Genomic DNA, 20,438 nt, shown 5'->3' on the forward strand with positions numbered 1-20,438 from the left:
AGACGTCTTCATAATGAAAGGGCACAGCTTATGATTTGTTTCTGTAGATGTTTTAAGTGTCTACTACCATTAGTGCCTGAATCTGTTAGTTGTTTTCTCTATGGGCAGGAAAAGAAGATGGGGGGAAAATTATGTAATACTGACAAGTCACCTAGTAGACTGTGCTGAGAAGATGATGGTACTATATGATTGGTTTTATTTCTTTAAATACATGTTCCTACCTTGCTCTTGTGTGCATTAATTGAATGTGGTATTTTCAGTGTCTGTTGTAGAAATGGTATCTTAGGAGTTTTGAGTGTGACGTGCAATCTGGTTTTAGTTACCAACCACAGCACAGTGTTCAGTTCATGGGGGATATGGCAGAAGTAAGTGTGAAATAGGTTGTAGTAGGCACATAGGCATTGAGGACTATTACATTTGGAGCATGTGGAATGTGACCCTAGAGACCTGCAATTCTGTGCACTCTGATTCTGTCACATTTCACAGGCTAAGATTTGGATGAGATCTCTTCTGGGAATATACAAGTGCTAAAGTATAGCTCAGTAGAATATGCTGCCTCCATTGCTTCCACTAGCTTGTTTATGGCCCAGGTACCTGTGTGAAGCAACACAATGATAGCAAACATGCTTTTGTGTTTTTTGATGGTATTTTAGGCTGTCGGACCAATCTGTGGTCTTAGGGGAATATAATACTTCCCTTAAGAGCAGGGATTTCAAATATCAGCTTTGACCTTTGCTGAAAAATAGCTGTTTCCAGACTCTGGTTCTTCAAAGACAACAGAAAAGTAGAATCTTTTGCCCTCTTTTTACTGATGATTGTTCAGGGGGAGCTGAAATTAGTGAGCACTTATATATCAGATGACAAAGCAGAGTGGTGACTGAAGTGTTTTACTTCATCACCTGACACAAGATTGATGGAGACTGGGTAGTGTGTATATATATATATACTTTTCTATATGCTTGTCCTATATACTTGCCCTGATTTTATATCCTGTTTTAGACATTAATTTTTGGCTGCTACTAGAAGTAGGATGCTCAACATACAGGAACATGTAGAAATATTACTGAGATAAATTAATAAAGTCCAATTTCAAAGCCTTCCCTGTTTTGGTAAGAGATGAGGTTTGACATCCTTGTCATCAGGTCTCTCTCTGTTCAAACAGTTTATACTGTGATATCTTTCTGGCCAAGATGTATTAGCTTACATTTCCATTGAAAGGGTTAAAAATACTGTTGCACTTTCAGACTAAATAAAAAATACCTCATTTTCCTTTTTATTTCTTGACGATTCTTAGTCAGAAAGTAAACAAAAAAACAACAGCTTTCCATGTCAGTGAGATGGAGCGAGCACAATTTTTTTTTGTCACAGATCATCACCACCTTATAAATACTTTCCAGCACAACTCCAGGCTGAATAATGGGAAATTTAAACTGGCAGCATTCTTAAATGCAGGTTTTTTCCCTCCTTCTTTTGAGGTTGCATCATGTAATATTTGTGCTGCTGCTAATTAAATAAATTGTCTTTGCAACTGCACATACCAGCACACTTCTGTGAGAATGATCTTAGTTCATCATTTGATTGTAAGGTGGGGTTCTTTTGGTTTTATATTTGTTGCATGCATTGGGATCTCTCACAGTGAAAATTAGTGAATATTAGCATATGATGCTGATCATTAAAGTTTGTCTTGTGAAAATAGTGATTTGAGGTAGACTATGAGGTAGACTATGCTCACAGACCCAAATTTCTAGGAGTATTTTTGCATAAATTATGCTCTCTTAGAAGAGCTACCCAATGTTAATTAATTTACTATGAAGTGGAGGTGGGGTTTTTATATTTGAAGATATAACTGGTGGGTCAGCTTGATTCATGACAGAAAAAACAATGTCAGAGCTCTAGGATAAAGTGTTCTGGTTGTCCTCCTACCTGTTGCTGATGGGAGTTGGTTTTGTGTGTTGCTGCTTCTGTTGTGTGCAAGACTACAGCATTCTTACTAGGATGAGGGTTTTTTTACTTTCTTGTATTTTTTTTTTCTTTTTTCTGTTTTTCTTTTTTCTTTTTTTTCTTATTTTTTCCTTTTTTTTTTTCTTCTTTCTTTTTCTTTTTTTTTTTTCTTTCCCAGCAAGACATGTGAGGCATAATGGACTTGGGTCAGGAATAATGTAACTCAGTGAGGAAAGGAGTGTAAGTGATGATGCTTGAGTTGAAACTTAATGGTAGGCAAATGAGAATTTTCCCTACAGTAGATGTGTTAGTTTTTTAAGGCAAGATGAAGCACCTTGCCATTGCATGGGACTCTGTGAGTTTGGCTTCTGAAATTCTACGTGTGTCAGGTTCTTTGCTGTCCTCCTGCTTTTTTTTTTCATATGCTGCTCATGTGCTACTGCTCTGAGGGAATTTCAGACAGATTTACTATGAACAGTGTGATGCAGTTCAGTTTTAGGCTGCAGTTGCATGAACTACAGTGATCATGACTTCTGATGCTGCTACCTTAGTTTTGCAGAGGATTTGTAGTTCTGAGAGATTCTAAGAAATTTTGATCGAAAGCAGCTCACAGCATGGTGCTTGAACTCAGAGTGACCAGTTCAGATAGTTCAGTGTTTTCGTCTTAGCTTCTGTCTTAGGAGACTAGGGGTCTTTCTCATCAGTATGTTTCTTTTGCTTACACTGTGAGCCTGGTCTTCCCCTCTTGTGAAGTCTCTCCTGTGACAGCCTATAACATGTGCCAAATGATTGGCCTCTTCTGGTGTTGCAGTAATTACTTCAGAGGAAGAGTTCTGCATAAGACATCACACAACGTTGAACTAAGGTTGATGAGATGCAGTAGCAACAGAGTGCTAAACCTGCCCTAGGCAGGTCTATAAAGAGGCTTTGTTCTATAGGGAAATTCTGGAGACTGATGAGTTGGATAGTTTAAAGCATTTAGTGAGGCCCCATAGTTACTGAGGATCATTGAAACAGAATACAAATATAAGGCTCTTCAAGAACGAATTCCTAATGAGACTTCAGCTGTTTCACATTCAGATGTGCCTACTTGTAGTATTTTGAGGGACTTGTAGTATTTTGAGAGTACACCGATGTTATTTATGGCTAATTCCATCCTATTTCTTTAGGAGATGATGAGCAAAGTGATTGGTTTTATGAAGGAGAATGTGTTCCAGGATTCACTGTCCCCAACCTTCTTCCCAAGTGGGGAGCTGATCACCGATCTGAAGTGGAGAGGATTGACTCAGGCCTGGACAAGCTCTCTGTTTCCACCTTCCTATTGCCCTCACGGCCAGCTCAGAGAGGTGAGGTCTATAAGGAATTGTGTTTGAGAACTTCTGATATGATGGCAAGAGTAGATTCTGTTCATACGTGTTGCATTTAAACTTTGGTAATTGGTGTTAATATTGGTGATCTTTTTTGTTTGTTTTTTTTAAAATCCAGTTAAGAAAGTGCTGCACTATTGGTGAATTTACTGAAATAGTCATACCAACTTCCCACTGACAGTCTTCCTTTTTTTAAAAGTAAGGATTTTATTCAATTTGTGAATAAATTGGCATAGCTACATCTTCAAGACTGAAAAACAAGAGACAGAGGATCTGATTTGATTACTGAACTAAGGAATTTTCCTGGTGGTTTTGTTGCAAAGAATCTTCTGTGTTCATTGCTCAGTTTTTCTGTGTTTGGTTTTCAGGATTTCATGCTCGTCTGAATCGCCTTCCAGGAGCTGCTGCCCGTTGTCTCCGTAAAGGTCGGAGGAGGCTGGTTGGCAAGGTATGCCCTTTTGAAAGATGGTAATTTTGTATTTCAAATTCTGATCAGTCCTGAAGTACTATTCCAAGATACCATGTAAATTGTTTTCTGCAGAAAGTGGTCCTGTGTATTTTTTGTTTCATGTGTTGCTTGATTTGTTTAACTGCTTTGACTGTCAGAAGATGATTGAGTGACTAAGTGGATTTTAAGGCACATTTGGAGTGGCAAAGACAGCTGATCAGTGCTGAAAGCAGTATGAAAGGAGGCCTGAAGAAGAATGACAGGGAGCATAAATATCAAGAAGATTTAGACACAATGTAGGGGAAAATGATGATGGCATGAGACTTGTGCATGCTCATCTGAGACTACAAGGGGAAAGAGGTGCCTCAAAGGTGAAGGAAGGCCAAATTTTATATAGGAAAGAAGACTGATATGAATGGCAGCAAAGGAAGGTGGTTTTAGCAGTTGCATTTTTAGTTGGAAGACAGGAGAGTAAAAAGGAATATACAGCAAATGCAGACAAAGCTGTCCAAAGCTATTGACCAGTTTTATTATATGTAGGGCAAACACCAAACAAAATAACAGTCCTTTTTTAATAGAAAAAACGTACTTTTCAGATGTCTGTCTGAAAGAGAGGGGTACACCTGGTTAGGTCTGCATCATGGAGCATTGAGTGCTGCTATTTGTTGTAAAAGATGGTTCTGAGAACGAAGGTGTTGACTGTGTTTGGCTTTTCTTTTTATTGTGATGTGCTTCTGTGCTTTTGAAAACACTGGCATAAATTCTGGCGGTAGTCTGCTAACAAGGTGTGATAGGGGGGCCCGGAGTCTAGAGGAGTGCGACAGCTGCCTTCTGTTCAGTCATACTTGAAAGATCCTTGTCTGCCCCTTCTTTCTTCCACTCACCTTGCTTAATTGTAACCGGCATTCAAAATATGAATCCTCAGCTGGCAAGAAACTGACTTTACACGTAGGGTTCCTGAGGCCACCTGCAAGTGGCTGGGCCTGGCGGCACACCTCTAATGATCCAAATGAGAAGGATAATATTTACTTGTTTAATTCATCTTCATCACCTTAAAGGGATCTTTGTCATTTGCAGCGGAGGTCACTGCTCCCCCTTCCCCATCTCTCTCGAAATTGTAATCATAAATAATGAGTTTCATTCAGAGCTCCCCGCCAGCGAGCTGCTAATTACCAAAAGTATGGCTTGTAATTTACACAGTAATAAACCGTAAATTTAAACATTATGGCACTTTAAGTTAATAATTTTCCTGCTGTAACAAATAGCCCATCTTTCACCCCTGCTGCTACAACTGCCCCCAAACTTTGGGTGTGTTTTGCTTATGTGCCTTGCACAAACAAACCTTATCTGTGAGAGACTTTTGCTCTCATCTTCAGCCTCTTGCTGAAAAGTATACTTCTTTCTTGGAGGCAGTTGCTATGCAGATGTGAACAGCTGGTGCTTCAGGCTGTGTGTGTATGTGTATGCCAGCACTGAGCACATACACAGGGCAGCATCTTGCAGGAAGCAACATGCTCCCAGAGCAAGTCCTTTCTCCTAGGACCTACCTTTTCTTTAGTTGCTGGAGGTCCTGCTGCTGAATTGCTGCTTTCAGGAAGGGCAAAAGCATCATGCTTTCACTCCTTAATTTATTCATTGGTGGTTGGTGAATCCCCACTGTTAATGGAACAGTGTAGTGTCCTATCTCAGCCTGTTTGAAGCCCAGCTGACATCAGTAACATGAAAAGAAGCACTTCCCAGCCATCTCCCCTGCTCTCATGCATCCTTGTGCTACATACTTTCTTCTAGTCCAGTTTATGGTGGTCCCCTCTGCAAGCAAAAATCATCACTGAAATAAAAAACAAGCCTCATAAATAGAATTGAATTATTTTCTGCCATTTTAACTAGATAAATCATCTCAGGTGAAGTTCTAAAAGGAAGGACTGAACATGTTTAGGTGAGAGTGGGCTAATAAGGAAAGGATGTGACCCAGGGGAGTAAGTTTAGTTCTTACTGGCAGCAGCAAGCTATTCTCTGCTTACCGTGTGAATTTGCAACCTTTTACCTGTCTCTGTGTTTCAGGAGACCTCCATGAGCACTCTGGGAACCGAGAGGCTAGGTCATATTGTTAATGATCCACGCCAGAAAGAGTAAGGCCCTTAACAGCTGTTGTATAGAACTTTGGGAGGGGAAAAAGATCTATACTATCCTCTTCCTTCTGGGGGTGAAGGACTTGAAGAGCTGGGTGGACTCTTAAGCATAACCTGTGGAATGGGAGACAGTATTCTCCTGAGGGCTTCTACTCATAATTGCTGACTTCCCCTTTGTTATATACAAATGTTTATATAAGGCTGCCCCAATGTGTGGACACTATTCAAATGCCCTTTTTTTCCAGTCAGCGTTTTTTTTTTCATTCTACCTTATAATGTGACATTGCAGTAACTGCAGATCTTTTGGACATTTAGAGAAAACTGAGCCCCATATGTTCATTTTTTAAAATGCTTCTTTGTGGAGCTGTACTTTGGGCGCAAACCCAGACTGCAGAAATTATGCTGACAAGGCAGCTGTGAAATTACTTTTACTTTCTTTGGTGTTATGTCTCCTTCCCCAATTAGCATATTTAAATTGTAGTCAGCACTGGAAATCACATGCTGCTTATCCTTTGGCATCTCCCTAATGCTGTTTTGGGGAATGGGTAGGTAAAGATGGCATGTCTTGACTGTAGTGCAGTGGGTCCAGCCTTCACCAGCTGTTGATACCTAATTTTCTTCCTTGGATCTGAAATTTGTTGTTTTTAATATGACTCCTGATGATGTTTAATCTTTTTCCTTCTCCCTCCATCTTTGTTCTTCCCCTTCTCTTCTTATCCCCAACCCTCATTTTTTCCCCCCCGTGTTTGTTCATTGGCATTGCTCCCACCTGTCCTTTCGACTGCCTCCTTCCAGTTTTTGGTTACCATCCATGGGGAAGAGAGATCGCAACCAGGTAAGGTGACTCTGCTTTTCCTTTTTTATTTTCTTGGTTTCCTTCTCTCTAGAATGAACACAGTGCTGGCTTCTGATTTCCCACACACTGTGGCCTGTGCACATGAGGTAAGGCACTCCTGTCCCTTCTCATTTTGTTAACTGATGTTTTCTGGGCTTTGAACACAGCCCACTTCTCCAGCGTTGTATTGTCTATTTAAACTGAATAGCTCAGGAGCTCCTTTTATTTATCTCCCTGTTTCAGGTTAGTGTAGGCCATCCTTTCTGACAGTGAGTGGGAGGGAAAACCCTTCTTGACAGGAGGAGCTTTGGCCTCTCAAAATTCCATAAGAATTGGAGCATTCTTCTTTTTTTTAAGTGCTTTGTTTTGCCTTGTTTGGCTCAGGCTTCTACCTGATAGTCTCATCCACAGAGAAGGGAAAAATTGGTGAGCTTAAATTACGTAATTAAGTAGCAGTAGTAACAAAAAAATGTAAGAGGTGATAAGCAGGAGAAATAGGCATTCTTGTAAATGAAACTCTTGTGTGTGCACTTTTATATTCTCCAGTAGGTCTTAGCTTTAGTGCTAGGAGTTTTGGTTTTTTTTTTTTTTTACTTTCAGATATAAAATCTCAGGTTCTTAATAGAAAAGAGCAAATAAACCTCTCTTCCATTTGAGCAGTCATGCTATAACACTGTTCCTGGCCATGTACACTCCTTTTTATTCCTATGCAGGTTGTTTTATGGTTGGTGAGCAGTAGGACTGAAGTTTTTTTTTACCTTTCAGGTGACTAAAAATATATATATGACAAGAAATAATTTTAAAGAAATTGCCTTCATGCAGTTGTGTATTTTCCTTTAGTGAGACCATTTTACAGATTGCTTTTATACTGCTAAAGATAAGAGTAACTACATAAACTTTAAAATGACCAAAAGTAAGTAACTTTTGTTTTACATAAATGAACTTGAATCAGCCATTCTAGTATTAGAGGGTTCCTGGTGATTCTCCCCACTGTGCAGTTGCAGTGTTACTTCACTGACAGTAAATTAGCAGTCCCACTTAAGGGGGAGCTCCCTGATAGCAGCAGCAGCTTTGTGATGCATCTTCTTTCTTAGAAAGGTGGAGGGTAAAGGCCTAATACTGAGTTCTGAATTTGCAGATAGCTTGTATGATGAGTCCTGCTAAAGGTGTGGATTGTTCCTTTGTCCTTATTGAAAATGCATCAGTAATCCTAGTAATACATGAAAAGTGTTCTGAAGATTGGTGTAGCACTTTGAAAAGCAGATGGAAATTAATTTCCTGCTTGAGGTGTGAGTCATAAATAAAGAGGAAGTGCCTGATGGGAAGTATGAAGCAGGTACCCTGGAAGAACTACCAGTCTAAAGCTTCTGTTTACACATTAAGCAAAGTTTGTTCCATGCATTGATTGACCAGATTATTGCATTTCTGTCCTGACCATTAAAAATGTCTGTTTCATCTTCTACAGCAAACTGTCTTGTTTGATGCCCTCAAGATTTGTCTAGTGTACATCTAACAGAGTGTCTTAGATTAGTATGACCATGCATTGTTTCAAAAATTTGTTTTAAGCAGTTTGCAAAAACAGCTTGTGAGGTTGGCGGGGAGTGGAAGGAGCAACTCACTTGCCATGGAATGAATTGAGTGCTCATTGTGAACTTAACCTGGTGGATGTGAGTCTTGTAGAGGTCTGTTTCAGTGATATACACAACCCTGGGGACTACAGGAATTGCTCTATGCAAGGAAAAAGTTCTGTGCTTCCACAATTCATAACAGTGACCTTTTTCTCTGTGATGTGAAGGTAGACAAGAGGCTTTCTGAAAGAGAAGAAGACTTTTTTCTCATGGCATGCAGCAATAGAGCACTTACACTCTTAGTCAACCAGCATTTTTAATAATGCAGGTTTGAAGAGGAGTGTGCCGAGGCTGTCTGTTGTGAGAAGGTGGTTATGAGACTTACTGTTTCACCCTTTGTGCTAGCTTTTTGTCTCAAGTGAGAGTCTTTTCTCATCTAGTCTTACCCCTTGAGGTGCCAGGAATGTCTCCTTATAGTGTGTGAATAGAACAGATCTGAGGAGCTTTATCTGGACACTATTTCTTTTAATGCTTTGCTTAAATAAAATCTCTTGACTTTCCAGTTCAATCCATTATCTCCTCTGTACTCTCTGGATGTGCTTGCTGATGCTTCCCACCGAAGATGCTCACCAGCACACTGCACTGCCAGGTAACTCCCTTGCTCTGCTCTGCTCTCTTGGGTTTGTCTCACTTCCCTCTCCTGGATGTCTTCAGCAGTACTGTGTCATCTGAGCAGTACTCATGGACCTGTAACTTAATGCACTTCTCCCTGGGCAGCTCATGTCCAAATTTAGCACAAAACGTAGCAATGCAGTTTATTTGAGAGTTTCAATAAACTAGATGCTTACAGTATATGAAACAGTGTATGACAGGCAGAACATACTGTTCTATTAGAAATAACTGCACTGTGTTCTGAAATATGCAATGAGTTGCTGCAAGTCTGTTTTGTAGGTACAAATGGACATAGTATCATTGCCCACTTTTAGAATTGGAACAAGATGAGAGGGAAAATGCTGACAAACTGGTGTGGGTGACATGCTGAAGCATTTTGGTATCCTAGGTGTCTAAAATAGACCCTCTGAGCAGATGAAGAACTCACCTGAGGTGACCTCTAATGGCTTGATATCTCTCTATAGCAATAGCTGAAATTTGGATCTGGTTTGGCCAGATGTTAGGTATATTTGAGTCTGCATAGTTCAGATTAATATACTATTCAGGCACCTTTTGCTGACTAATCCTAAATTAAATTCAAGTGCTGGCCTTAGAGGTGACTCCTGTTTTTGTGCTGCAGGTGACTACCTATAGGTAAGGTGCCCTTGAGCTCTTTCCCTGTGCAAGTAGACAAAGCCTTGCTTTGGACACAATTCTGCTTATGTGCTTGTACCAGGGACCCAATCTGAAAGAAATGTCTGGACTTTCAGCTTCATGGCTTTCTTTCCCTTGTTAATTAGCAAATAGAGCATGAAAAATGTACTAAGGTTGTATGTGTCTGAACAGAAGCTTGGCACCCACCCAGCAAAGCCTCTCTTCCCACTGGCTTCTGCAGGGAATTCTGCGATGTCGCACCATGACCTCATGCTGCTGTAGCCAGCATGTTAAAGCTGGAAAAGGGGAGGGAGGAAGAAATCAGCTCTTAAATGTTCAACTGGATGAGAATAAAAAGAATTCAGAAGACTGTGCATCAGCAAATTGATTCCTTTCTGTGCTTTTGCCCCACTCTGGGGATGTTTTCTGCCTGTGAAGCAAGAAGATTGAATGGTCTCTTCATTTTCATCTAGGATAACCTTTCTTTTGCCTCCAGTGTTTTACTTGGTGCTTTATGGAAATTTGTCTTCCAGAACAGTGAGCTGGACAAATCCTGCTTGCAAATTCAAACTGGGCAAAATCTCTACCTTTTATGACAGTCAGTGAAGGCCTTTTCCAAAGCCAAGCTCTTTGCAAGGGATTTCTAAGCCTGGAGAGATTGTGTTTGCTAGGTTTTTCTGGGTGTATAGTCTAGTTAACCAGTTAATATATATGTTTGGTTCCCTCCTCTAATGAACAGGTGGCCGGTGTCCTAACAAACATAATCACTGATGAATTGTTCCTGAGTTGGCAGAGAAATTGTATCATCCCAGATGCAGTCGTGTTTTTAAATGCCTGAAATTTGAGAAAATAGTTCCTATTTTATTGTGAAATGTGCTCAAGAACTTTTATAGGAGAAAGAAATATGAAAAGAATGAATGTGTTTTGTGGCCCCCATGTATGTGGCAAGGGTTGAACTCTTTGGTACAAGGAGCTTGCTTTATGTAAAGATGCTGCTAAGGGCACAGAAGGAGATTGTTCCTTCAGAGAAACATTTTCTTGATAGTAGTTCTTTAGCTTTACATGCCAAGCATACTCGTTAGTAGTCCATTTTCATCCATTTTCTTACAGGAGGTTCAGCTGATTCTGTAAGCCAAGATAAGCTATTGCCCCAGTTAACATCTCCTGCCTTTGCCATGTATGGAATCAGTTTCAGTAGTTTGTCCTGTAGGAAGCTTCTAACAGCTTGCACCTTGTCCTGGAGAAATTCTGCTCTGAAATTTGCCAGAATGGGATGGGTATGTGTGTGGAAAGCAAATCCTCTGAAATAACATGAAGCATATTAGAAAAGAAATGGTCTTGATGTTGTGGCCGTCCAGTTTCTTCAACCTGATGCCTGCTGTGCCAAGCAAAATCTCCTTTCTCTGCTTTGTTTCTGCTATCATGGAGCATGTCCAGTAGAGTATATTTACTGAGTGGAGTCTTCTCTCTGTTGTGGAACTGTTTTCTTTGTCTCAATCATTTTGGTGCAGTTTATCTGGAAGACTGGCAACCCCAGTACTTTTGTTTAGGGAGAACTGAAGGCCAAAGTACTGAGTGCAGCTGAGTCTTGAGAAAGAACCTCCTCCTTGACACTGACAAGCCTGTGTGGAAGGTTCCTTGGGAAGTCTTATTTGAAAGGCAGTAAAAATCGTACACTACCTTTCTTGATTTATGTCTGTGATGAGAAGAGCTTTCATTCAAAGTGTATGTACAGCACTGGGAATTTCACACCCATCATTAGAAGCAGTTTTGTGTGTGGTGACTGTTATCATTAGTGGTATAATTTTATTTTGTGAAGCAAGGAGAGTTTTCTGCTTTCTTGCAGTCTTCCCAAGGGATGGCTGGTGTATTAATTTGCTGTATTGCCTCCTGGCTGTTCCCAGACTGTTTTTCCTCTTCATCATGGAATTTTTAATGGCCCTGCTGCCTCTCGGGAGGCATGCAAGGAAGAGTACCTCAGGGATCTCTTCTTTTTTCACATGCCTATAATTACTCTCCTTTAAGAGCACAAAACGTTTGCTAATCATGTCTTGTCTGTTAAGGTTTTGACTTCATGATGCAGACTGCTGAAAGCAAGCAAGTAGAGACTTAGATGGGCAACTCAAGGGATCCTTCCCTCTTTCCCCTCTGCCTGTTTGCCTCTCTGAGAGGAGTGGTCTGAACAGAATTTTGTTGTTGAGCTCCTTCTGCTTAAGAGGATTTTGTATAGGCTGAAATTGAGTACCTTATTAGATGTTGGTTATTCAATATTCTGTAGCTGAGAAGATGTTGTAGGCTGTTGGCTGATGGAATGCTATTCCCTTGAGTCAAGGTAGGAGTTTCAGAAGAGCCTAGAACCAATGTTCGCTTTAATTTGAATAGTAGACAGAATAAGAGAGAAAGGTAAAAGATAAATTGTCCCTAATGCTGTTTATTATTTGCCTAGCCTTGAAAATAGGATTATGAGTGAAAAAAAACCAATTAAATATTCCTACTGGAGGTCATAGGAAAAGTGGACCTTGGATGGTAGGTAGATGTTGAAGGTGGAGACTTGAAGAACTGTATTAGACTTTTGAGTAACACAGATAAAGAAAATTGTTTTGCATGTACTTTGTTAATACTAACTGTAAATCTAGAGTATAGTCTGATATAGAAGAAAGTCTGTCATTTGCCTGGAATATGGGATAAAGATATAGGGGGGCTGAGTGATCTCCTCATTTACTGCCAGTTGCCCCATACTCTGGGTTTGGTGGTGCTATTAAACTGAACAGACTTGAATGTTTCAAATTCTAGTTCCAGCTCTAGAAATACTTTTGTGAAAATAAATATTGTTCTGCTACTTCTTTATCTGTGCACAGAGATCTTGATATTTCTCCCTCTTACCCAAGCATGTGGAAATACAGGGAATGCCTGCAATGTCAGGCCTTTTCTGAGGCAGCTGAAGGAGTGAACAGATGTCCACAATTCTATACTTTCCTGCTTGGGCAAGACAGTATCCAGTTCATTTTAGGCAGCCTTTCTCCCTGTTTTTTTTTACTCTTTTTCCATTTAGCTGGAGGATTTTCATGTCTTCTTTGCGAAAGCTTGGCTAATATTCCAGTTTGGAATATAACTGAATTCTTCTGACAGGCATGCAATGAACAGCAGCTATCAACCTAGTGTCACATGCAGTTGACTGAGGCCTAATATTCCCATTTTGATGAATCCTAATTCTCTGGAGTGAAAAATAAATTCCCCTTGGCTTCAGAATTTTTTTTTTCCTTGCTATTTCAAATCTGTGTACTCAGCAGATCTGGCAAACAGTAGGAGTCTTTCTGGCACAGATACAGTGTGATTCAGTGTGAAAATAGGGAATATAATATATGGGATCACATGTTCTCTGCTTAGAGTGCTTACATGGAAAACAGGAAGAAAATGCATTCACTTGCATTTGCCACATGCAGACTTTTAGGGATAGAATTGCCACATCATTATAATGCTTACTTGGGGAACAGACTGCTTCTCTTGAAGATCTATGAGATTTGGATGATCGAAGAAGTGAGCTAACCTATTAGAGATTTTGGAGTCTGAAAATGTGCTCTAGAAGCCTTCCCAAGAGGCTCTTCAGGGCATAGGAGACTGCTGTGCATCGGGAATATCTGCACTGGGATGTGATAGCAAGAACCACTTGTGTGTACAGGAGCTTTGCATGCAGATAGGATGAGCAACTTGTATTGATTTACACATGTTATGTGCAGATTAGACTGGTGCCCAGCTGGCTCTGTAGTCAAAGAGGAGGAAGATTTATGCTTTTACTATTAATTTTGTGAAGCCACCATCAACAGCCTCAGGTAACACCTCAGGGCTTGGAGAAAGGCCTTTCATTTGGTTTGTGTTTGCTCTGAATAGAGCATCACAACAGCAACAGCTGGGTTGTGTGGAGTTTTAGTAGCAGTATCTTTGTTAAAAGGCGGTCTCTATTAACATTCACTTTAACATGAGGATAATAACATCCCTTGTTTTTATAGTAGTAGACTAATGACTGCCTCTCACTTTCACTGTATAATCCACGTGCTTTGCTTCTTCTAAGGATAGGGTTAGAATAAAGAGTGTAAGCAGACAAGCTGAATATTATGAGATGACCGTGAGAGGCACGCACCCACAAGTGTGCAGTGTGCCTCTTGCCTCCAAGAAGGCCACAGGCTGTCACATTTAGCTCTGTATGGCCTCTTCAGAGACCTTTGTTGTGAGATTGAGCTGATTTTTACCCTGAATTTTAAAAGAGTAGACTTCATGCTACAATTTAGACTTCACAGATAGAGAAGCTTTCAGGGTCCTGATGCTGTTCAGTAAGATTCTTTGTGGGCTGGTATCTGCTTGTGCTCTGTATTTTCTCCTACAGATTATATTACCAATCCTAATTTTCTCTTGAAATTTTTTATTGAAATACTGTGGTAGATGTAAAACTATTTCTGTTGAAATACTGTGGTAGATGTAAAATAGTGTCAAGCTCCAGTGCATGGTCATCTCAAACTGTAGAAGTGAGGTGGGAGTCCTGTGTATGCAGGTACTGGTCATTAAAAAGCATGTAAATAAAGACATAGAATAAATATGCGGAAAAGAAATGAAAGGAAGCATTACTTCTGACACATTAGAGACTACCATGAATTTAATCTTTCTGCATAACAAAGCCCATTTTTTCTCCTGCATGACCTGCATGCAGAACTGAGTACCATAAGTACTATGTTAAAAACAAAAACAAAAGACAAAAAGTATTTCCTGAATAATTCCTTTAGTGTGATTACAAAAAATATTATCACTGTCAAAAAGACACTATAGACTTTTCATGTTGTTGAAAGCCATTTTTCCTATACATGTGTAATTTTTCATTTACTAACTCCTGGCAGTGACTGCTATGTGAGTTGAATATATTGCAGCCAACAAAACAGCCACATTTTTGACCCTGATATGTTGCTCTAAGTGTGTTCTCCTTTTTCTCTTCCAGGGTTAGAATTTCAATCATCTCTAAATTGTAAACTATGTTTTCATGTTAGTCTCATAGATGGTCACATCCACCTGTGACTAAACACTGTGACTTTTTTTTTCTTATGATAAACCTTTCATAGTCCAAAAGAAATCAGGGAATTATTTTTTCATTTCTCTTTATGCAACACTGAAGAAAGCATGGATGCCTAGCAGAAGAGATTGAAGGCTAGGAAAGATAGTGTAAGTCCTTTTCTAGTTTGTAAGTTTAGTCCCAGATCTTCACAGAGAGGGCTGAGACAATGCGCAAATACGCATTTTCTGTTAGCCTTTCCTGTTCTAGTCTACTTTAGAGTAATTTTTAACTGTTCAGAAGAGTTGTTAAAGTTCAGGAGAACTAATTCATCATTGCAACTTGTAATATTTTCATGTTTTATAATTCAGCCAATCTACTGCTATGTTGGGAACTGTGCATATCCATGACTTGATTTTTGAAGTGGTGGTGGTGTTTGTAGGAGTCTATAGGAGTCTGCTGTTAAACTGGGATTCACTCATTCTATTATCTCACTGATAGAGATCTTCATGCTAGTTAGTAGAAATTCACATTGAAAAGTGAGATAGCTACCAAAAATCTACATATCTCATAAGCTATACCTTCAGACATGCTTTCTGTCCATGCCTTAATGAGGACTATCATCCCTGAATGCAGTCATCTGCTCTTCTCTCTCTCAAGGTACTTACCACCTAGAGATTCCCTGCATGCAGATTTATGGTGCCTGTAAAGTGCACCAGCCACTTGAAATGACATTTTTACCACTGGGTCAGTCAGAGCCAGTGAGTAATCAATAGGTTCCTGATTTACTAACTGAAGTGTGGGTGATCAATAAGGGATAAACCTGAATGAAAAACATGTTACAGAGACAATTTATAACCTCTGAGCCTTTGTATCTTAGAGGCTACTAGATACACCATTCTTGCTAGTAGTCTTCAACTGAAGTATTATTTGCTTTTACTTCCACTGCAATAAGGGATTTTGAGATTATTCTGTTTTCATTTTTATTTTTTTAACCTCTTGTGTAATCATTGGGTAAGTGTAGATGTTTGAATATGTAGCTGAGAGCCAGGAGCTCTTATGCAAAATCTTGCTGTAACATTTGTGAGCTGGAAAAATTGCATAGTCTCTTGGAAATGATAGTGCGTACTTCTTTCCTAGTCCATAGTGATTCTAAGTATCAACTGGCTAATGTTGGTGTAAGTTCATAAAATTAAAAAGTGAACATTTTAAAATTATTTTTGTTATTTTTATGTGAATTAAAATTAATTAGATTATTATATACAATTACGTAGTTGTGCAGTTAGTAATCTAATACTGTGTCACTGGTGCAAAATAAAAGACTGGATCTTTTCTTCAGGCTATGTGTGTTTAGATGTTTCAGAATACATGGTTACAGCTATGTAAAAACACTGTATAGCCCGTGTTATAATCATGGTCAAAAGCAGTTTTAGCATCCACAAGTTAATTAGAGGTGAGAGATTTGAGTGTGCATTCTGTAGGTGTACCAGTATTTTTGAAAGCTTTTCACCTCCAGGGATCGTTTCTCTAACCACCTCCCTGGGCTGTTCATTCCAATGTCTGACAACCCTTTCCTTGAAGAAAGTCCTCCTGATACCCAGCCTGAACCTCCCCTGGCACGGCATGAGACTGTCGTCTCATTCTTCTGCCAGTTGATTGGGAGACCCCCACCTGGCTACACTCTCCTTTCACGTAGTTGTAAGAGAGCGATAAATTCTTCCCTGAACTTCTTTTCCCCCAGGCTAAACACCCCCAGCTCCCTCAGTTGCTCCTCAAAGGGCTTGTGCTCCAGAGCCTTCACCAGCTCCATTGCCCTTCTCTGGACACACTCTAGCACCTCAGTGTTCTTGTAGTGAAGGGACCAAAATAGAACATAGGACTTGAGGTGTGGCCTCACTGAATACAGGGGAATGATCCCTTCTCAGGTTCAGCTGGCCACCATATTCTTGATCCAAGCCATGACGGCACTGGCCTTGGCCACCTGTGTACATGCTGGCTCATGTTCAGCCGCTGTTGAGCAGCACCTCCAGGTTCTTTGCCTCTGGGCTGCTTTCCAACCACCCTTCCCCCAGCCTGCAGCAATGAATGGGGTTGTGGTGGCCAAAGTGAAGGACCCAGCACTTGGCTTTTGGTGAGTTTACTGAGAGTACACTCAATCCCCTCAGGAGACTTCTTTGTCTGGTTGTATTAATATATGCTCCCAGGTTTAAAAAACTGACTGTGAAACATAGCACAATTTAAAAAATTTTGAAACTGTTCTTTAATGTCAGATTTAGAGGACAGATCTTACAGACTTCTTGTAGAACTTTTGAATTTTAGTTGAGAAGATGGAACAGTAGTTTAATTCCTTTATTTAGTGGTTGCACTTTTTTTCAGGTAAGTAGATAGACCCGGCAGCATTCAAACAATTTATAGACTGGACTAGTGTAGGATTTTCTTTGTGGTCCCTACACTGTTCTGTAAAGATAAAATAGCACAATTTGATTTTGCATAAATACAGGATCTAAAACAATACATATTGTAAATACGTGGGTTTGGTTTTTTTAATAGATTTTTTTATAATGGAAATAAAAACCCATGGATTTTTCCTTTTTTTATATTTCAAAGGCTTTAGTGTGCGATAAAAGTGTTTGTTAAACTTTCAGGATGTTTTAAAATGATCAAAATAACAAACTTTGACAATAGTGAAGCTTTTCAGCACTTAATCATCAAAACTTACTTGGTTCCAAATTTCATACCATCTAAGCTCATCACAGTCTTTAACTGATATTATTTGCACTGTAGTTCTGCATTTTGCACATCAGATCTGATGATAAGAATGACCAAGGAACTTGCTAAAGGAAGTCTGTTACATCAGACAAAGAAGGGATTTGAACCCAATGTCATTTCTAAATTATGCATTTATATTCATTATGGATGGTATTTGAGGAAGTTCTCTGGTCTGCTGTAAAGACTGTTATTTGTGAGTTAAAATTCTCTGCTTCCTTACAGGTATATGACTTGAAGGAGTTCTCAGCTCAAGTCAGTTCCAACAATACAGATTTCTTCCTAATTGGCAAATGGCTGCTTCTTAATTGGCAAATGATTAAACTGAAATGGCCATCAGTAGGCTTCAGACTTAACAGTTGATATTAACAGGACAGATTATACCTTTCAGCCAGTTTAGAGGTACAACAAGGCTGCCAAAAGTCAGATTCAGCTGTTTGCACAGCACTTTGATAAGGAAATAATGATTTTAAAAACACGTGAGACAGTCTTGCATTCCTAGCTTTATGAACTTACTGTTGTAGTAGAAATAATATGCATGGACATTTGGCATTATAGGTACATTCTAAGATGACTCTACAGTACCAAATAGATTGCAAAATAATTTCAGACTAAGGAGCAAATATCACACAGTTTATATGAAGAGCAATCTTGCAGCTATTTGTTATTCTTGCATATAGAAGTAATGGTAGGACATGTGTCATATAACTGCTTGATCACATCTTTATGTATGCAATGAGTTAGTTTGGAGTTAACAAATAAATAGGCTAAGATATAATTTTTAATTTAAAGTCTAAGATATAATTATTCTTCTGAGCAGTTTATGTATGAGCTCTTAAAGGAAATGGGAGCATAATTTATATTGCCAAAGAATGACAGCAAAACTCCCTGAGAAACTTTTGGGTTGTGCTACTTACTAGTTAAAAAGGAGCTGGAGGTGACTGGTCAGTCTTACAGAAATGTGATATTGGAGTGGAGTTTAATTTGTTTCATTTTCTCCATAGGCAAGCAAATGTCCACCTGGGACCACCATGTTCAAGGGACATCAAGAGGAAACGAAAGCCAGCTGCAGCCTCCATGTCTAGCCCAACATCAGGTAACCTCACAGCATTTTTATAGTCATGTCCGTTTTGAGCAAAATGCCATAGGCAAAAGTGGTGTTACTTTGGTTTGAAACTAATGAAATGTGTGAGAGAGCATATAATGTGTTTTTGCATAGCATCAAAAGCTGCCTACTAAACAAATTTTTGGCAGGGTAGCAATGTTAAGTTAATATAATTTGCAGTGCTTCACCTTACTGTGAATAGTAATTTACTTCTTCATAAGGTGTTATTTCCACTGTCCTAAATCATGCAGTTCGTGGTAATAGAGAGCTATCAGTGTGCACAGTGTGCTCCTTTAGTGTTGGGCTGGCATTAGCTGGTGGCTCTGATGCCCTTTACCAGGGTATTTGTAGACAATTTCACAGGAGCTAAAATCTGGCAATTTTTGTATCATCACTGAGTGAAACCACTTTTTCCCTTGGTGGTTGTCTTATTCTTCTGGATGAAAATAGTTTTTTCTTGTTACATGGATGTAGTCATTAAAATGCTGGTCTATTTTCATGTGGCAGTTTTCTGAAAAGTCATTGATTAGTCATTAGAATATGAAAAAGCTTTAATCTGGTGAACATGGTGGGTTTTAGGATGCTTCTTTCTGTTCTTTCACCTTACCCTATCTTGCTACTATCCACTGACCCATGTTCTTTCAACTAGTTTATTAAATAAATATTCTTATAATCCAGTAACAAGGTAGTGGATAAGATGATGGAAAAAATGGAGATGTGAAAACAGTGGGGAAGACCAAATAAACTGATGATTAATAGGAAGAAGTTTGTTTCTTCCTTGGGCTGGAGATAGACAGAATAATGAAGTAGGGAAGAATGCTGAGTTTTCTCTCCAGGCCATTGATCTGGATTGCAAATTGTCAGAAGGGTTCTGTATTAAAAAAGAAAAGAACATTAGTAATCTGTTATTCAGCAAAAGTCTCTTCTATTATTGATTATTTATTTAGGTTATTCTTTCCTGGCCTTTGAGTATTCCATATATTCCATATTCAAGCTTCTATAGTAAAAGGGTAGTATCCAAAATCACAGAATCTTAGCACTGGAATTTTAGATTTCCTTGGTATGAGTGCTAATGTCTCACTGTCCCCTGTTACCTGTCCATTTATTTATTATTCAGAATGTATTCTGTACTGCATTGCTGATCACTTTCTGTAGGAGAGCTTCTGTGTCCATGCCTACATGATTCAAAATGCTATTTAAGTTGTACTTCTCTGATTAGGCAAATTGTATAGTGAACACTTTTGGAAGAGTTGAGAGTGCATCTGGACTGGAGCTTAGCTCTGGAAAATAGCACAGGGGCTTGGAAAGCTCTCTTATTATGGATGAGGGAGAAAGGATTATTATGTATTACAAAATAAGGAAGAAGTCCGATTAGTAGAGTACAGGCTGATGCTAATGCTGATCATCAAGATACAAGGTCTGCAAATGATCAGAAATGGTAAAGATCTCTTCCTCAGACCCTGTTTAGAAATATCCTCAGCCAAGTGAACAGCTGTGGGCAGGGTTTGCTGCAATACTGACTTATGGAACGAAACATCTATGATTGGGTAGCTGAAGCTATGTCCTAAATGATTTTCTGCTATAGACTCCCAATTACAGCTGAAGCACAACCTGGACATCTAACTTGGGAACTTCTGGAATCTGATGTAATTTCTGTCAAAGGAGATTTTGCTATGGAATTACTAATGTCTAAAAAGATAGGAAGTATTTTTCTGCAATAATGTAGAATTAATTGGACACTCTTATGTTGGATATTGATGAGATAAAGATTTTTCTCCCTTGCCATGCATCTACTCACCCCTATATAAATGCCATATACATGTGCCTGAGGAGTCAGAGCAGCCTCATTTTTTTCACTTCTGAGGCTTTTTATGTTTGGCTTTTTATGTTTGTGGTGTTCTGCAAAAGGTGAAACACATGTAAATCAAAATGTAGGCCC

General features: G+C 39.3%; 1 protein-coding gene across 13 annotated transcripts in view; it reads left to right on the forward strand.

Annotated features, from left to right (window-relative positions):
• The window catches only part of GPATCH2L (G-patch domain containing 2 like), a 34,279-nt gene that overhangs the window by 8,932 nt on the left and 4,909 nt on the right, over positions 1-20,438 (forward strand). For 9 of the 13 annotated variants that reach the window (XM_058835345.1, XM_058835382.1, XM_058835337.1 and 6 more), the window contains 6 exons: positions 3,111-3,287; positions 3,677-3,756; positions 5,818-5,885; positions 6,681-6,720; positions 8,852-8,937; positions 18,399-18,490. In XM_058835345.1, the coding sequence (XP_058691328.1) occupies positions 3,111-3,287; positions 3,677-3,756; positions 5,818-5,885; positions 6,681-6,720; positions 8,852-8,937; positions 18,399-18,490 (543 nt within the window). Of the gene's footprint in view, positions 1-3,110; positions 3,288-3,676; positions 3,757-5,817; positions 5,886-6,680; positions 6,828-8,851; positions 8,938-18,398; positions 18,491-20,438 lie in introns of those variants that run through there. The other 4 variants (XM_058835407.1, XM_058835416.1, XM_058835427.1 and 1 more) reach the window with 3 other exon arrangements.

This window comes from Poecile atricapillus, chromosome 1 (genome assembly GCF_030490865.1).
Source record: "Poecile atricapillus isolate bPoeAtr1 chromosome 1, bPoeAtr1.hap1, whole genome shotgun sequence".
Classification (NCBI taxonomy): Eukaryota; Metazoa; Chordata; class Aves; order Passeriformes; family Paridae; genus Poecile; species Poecile atricapillus.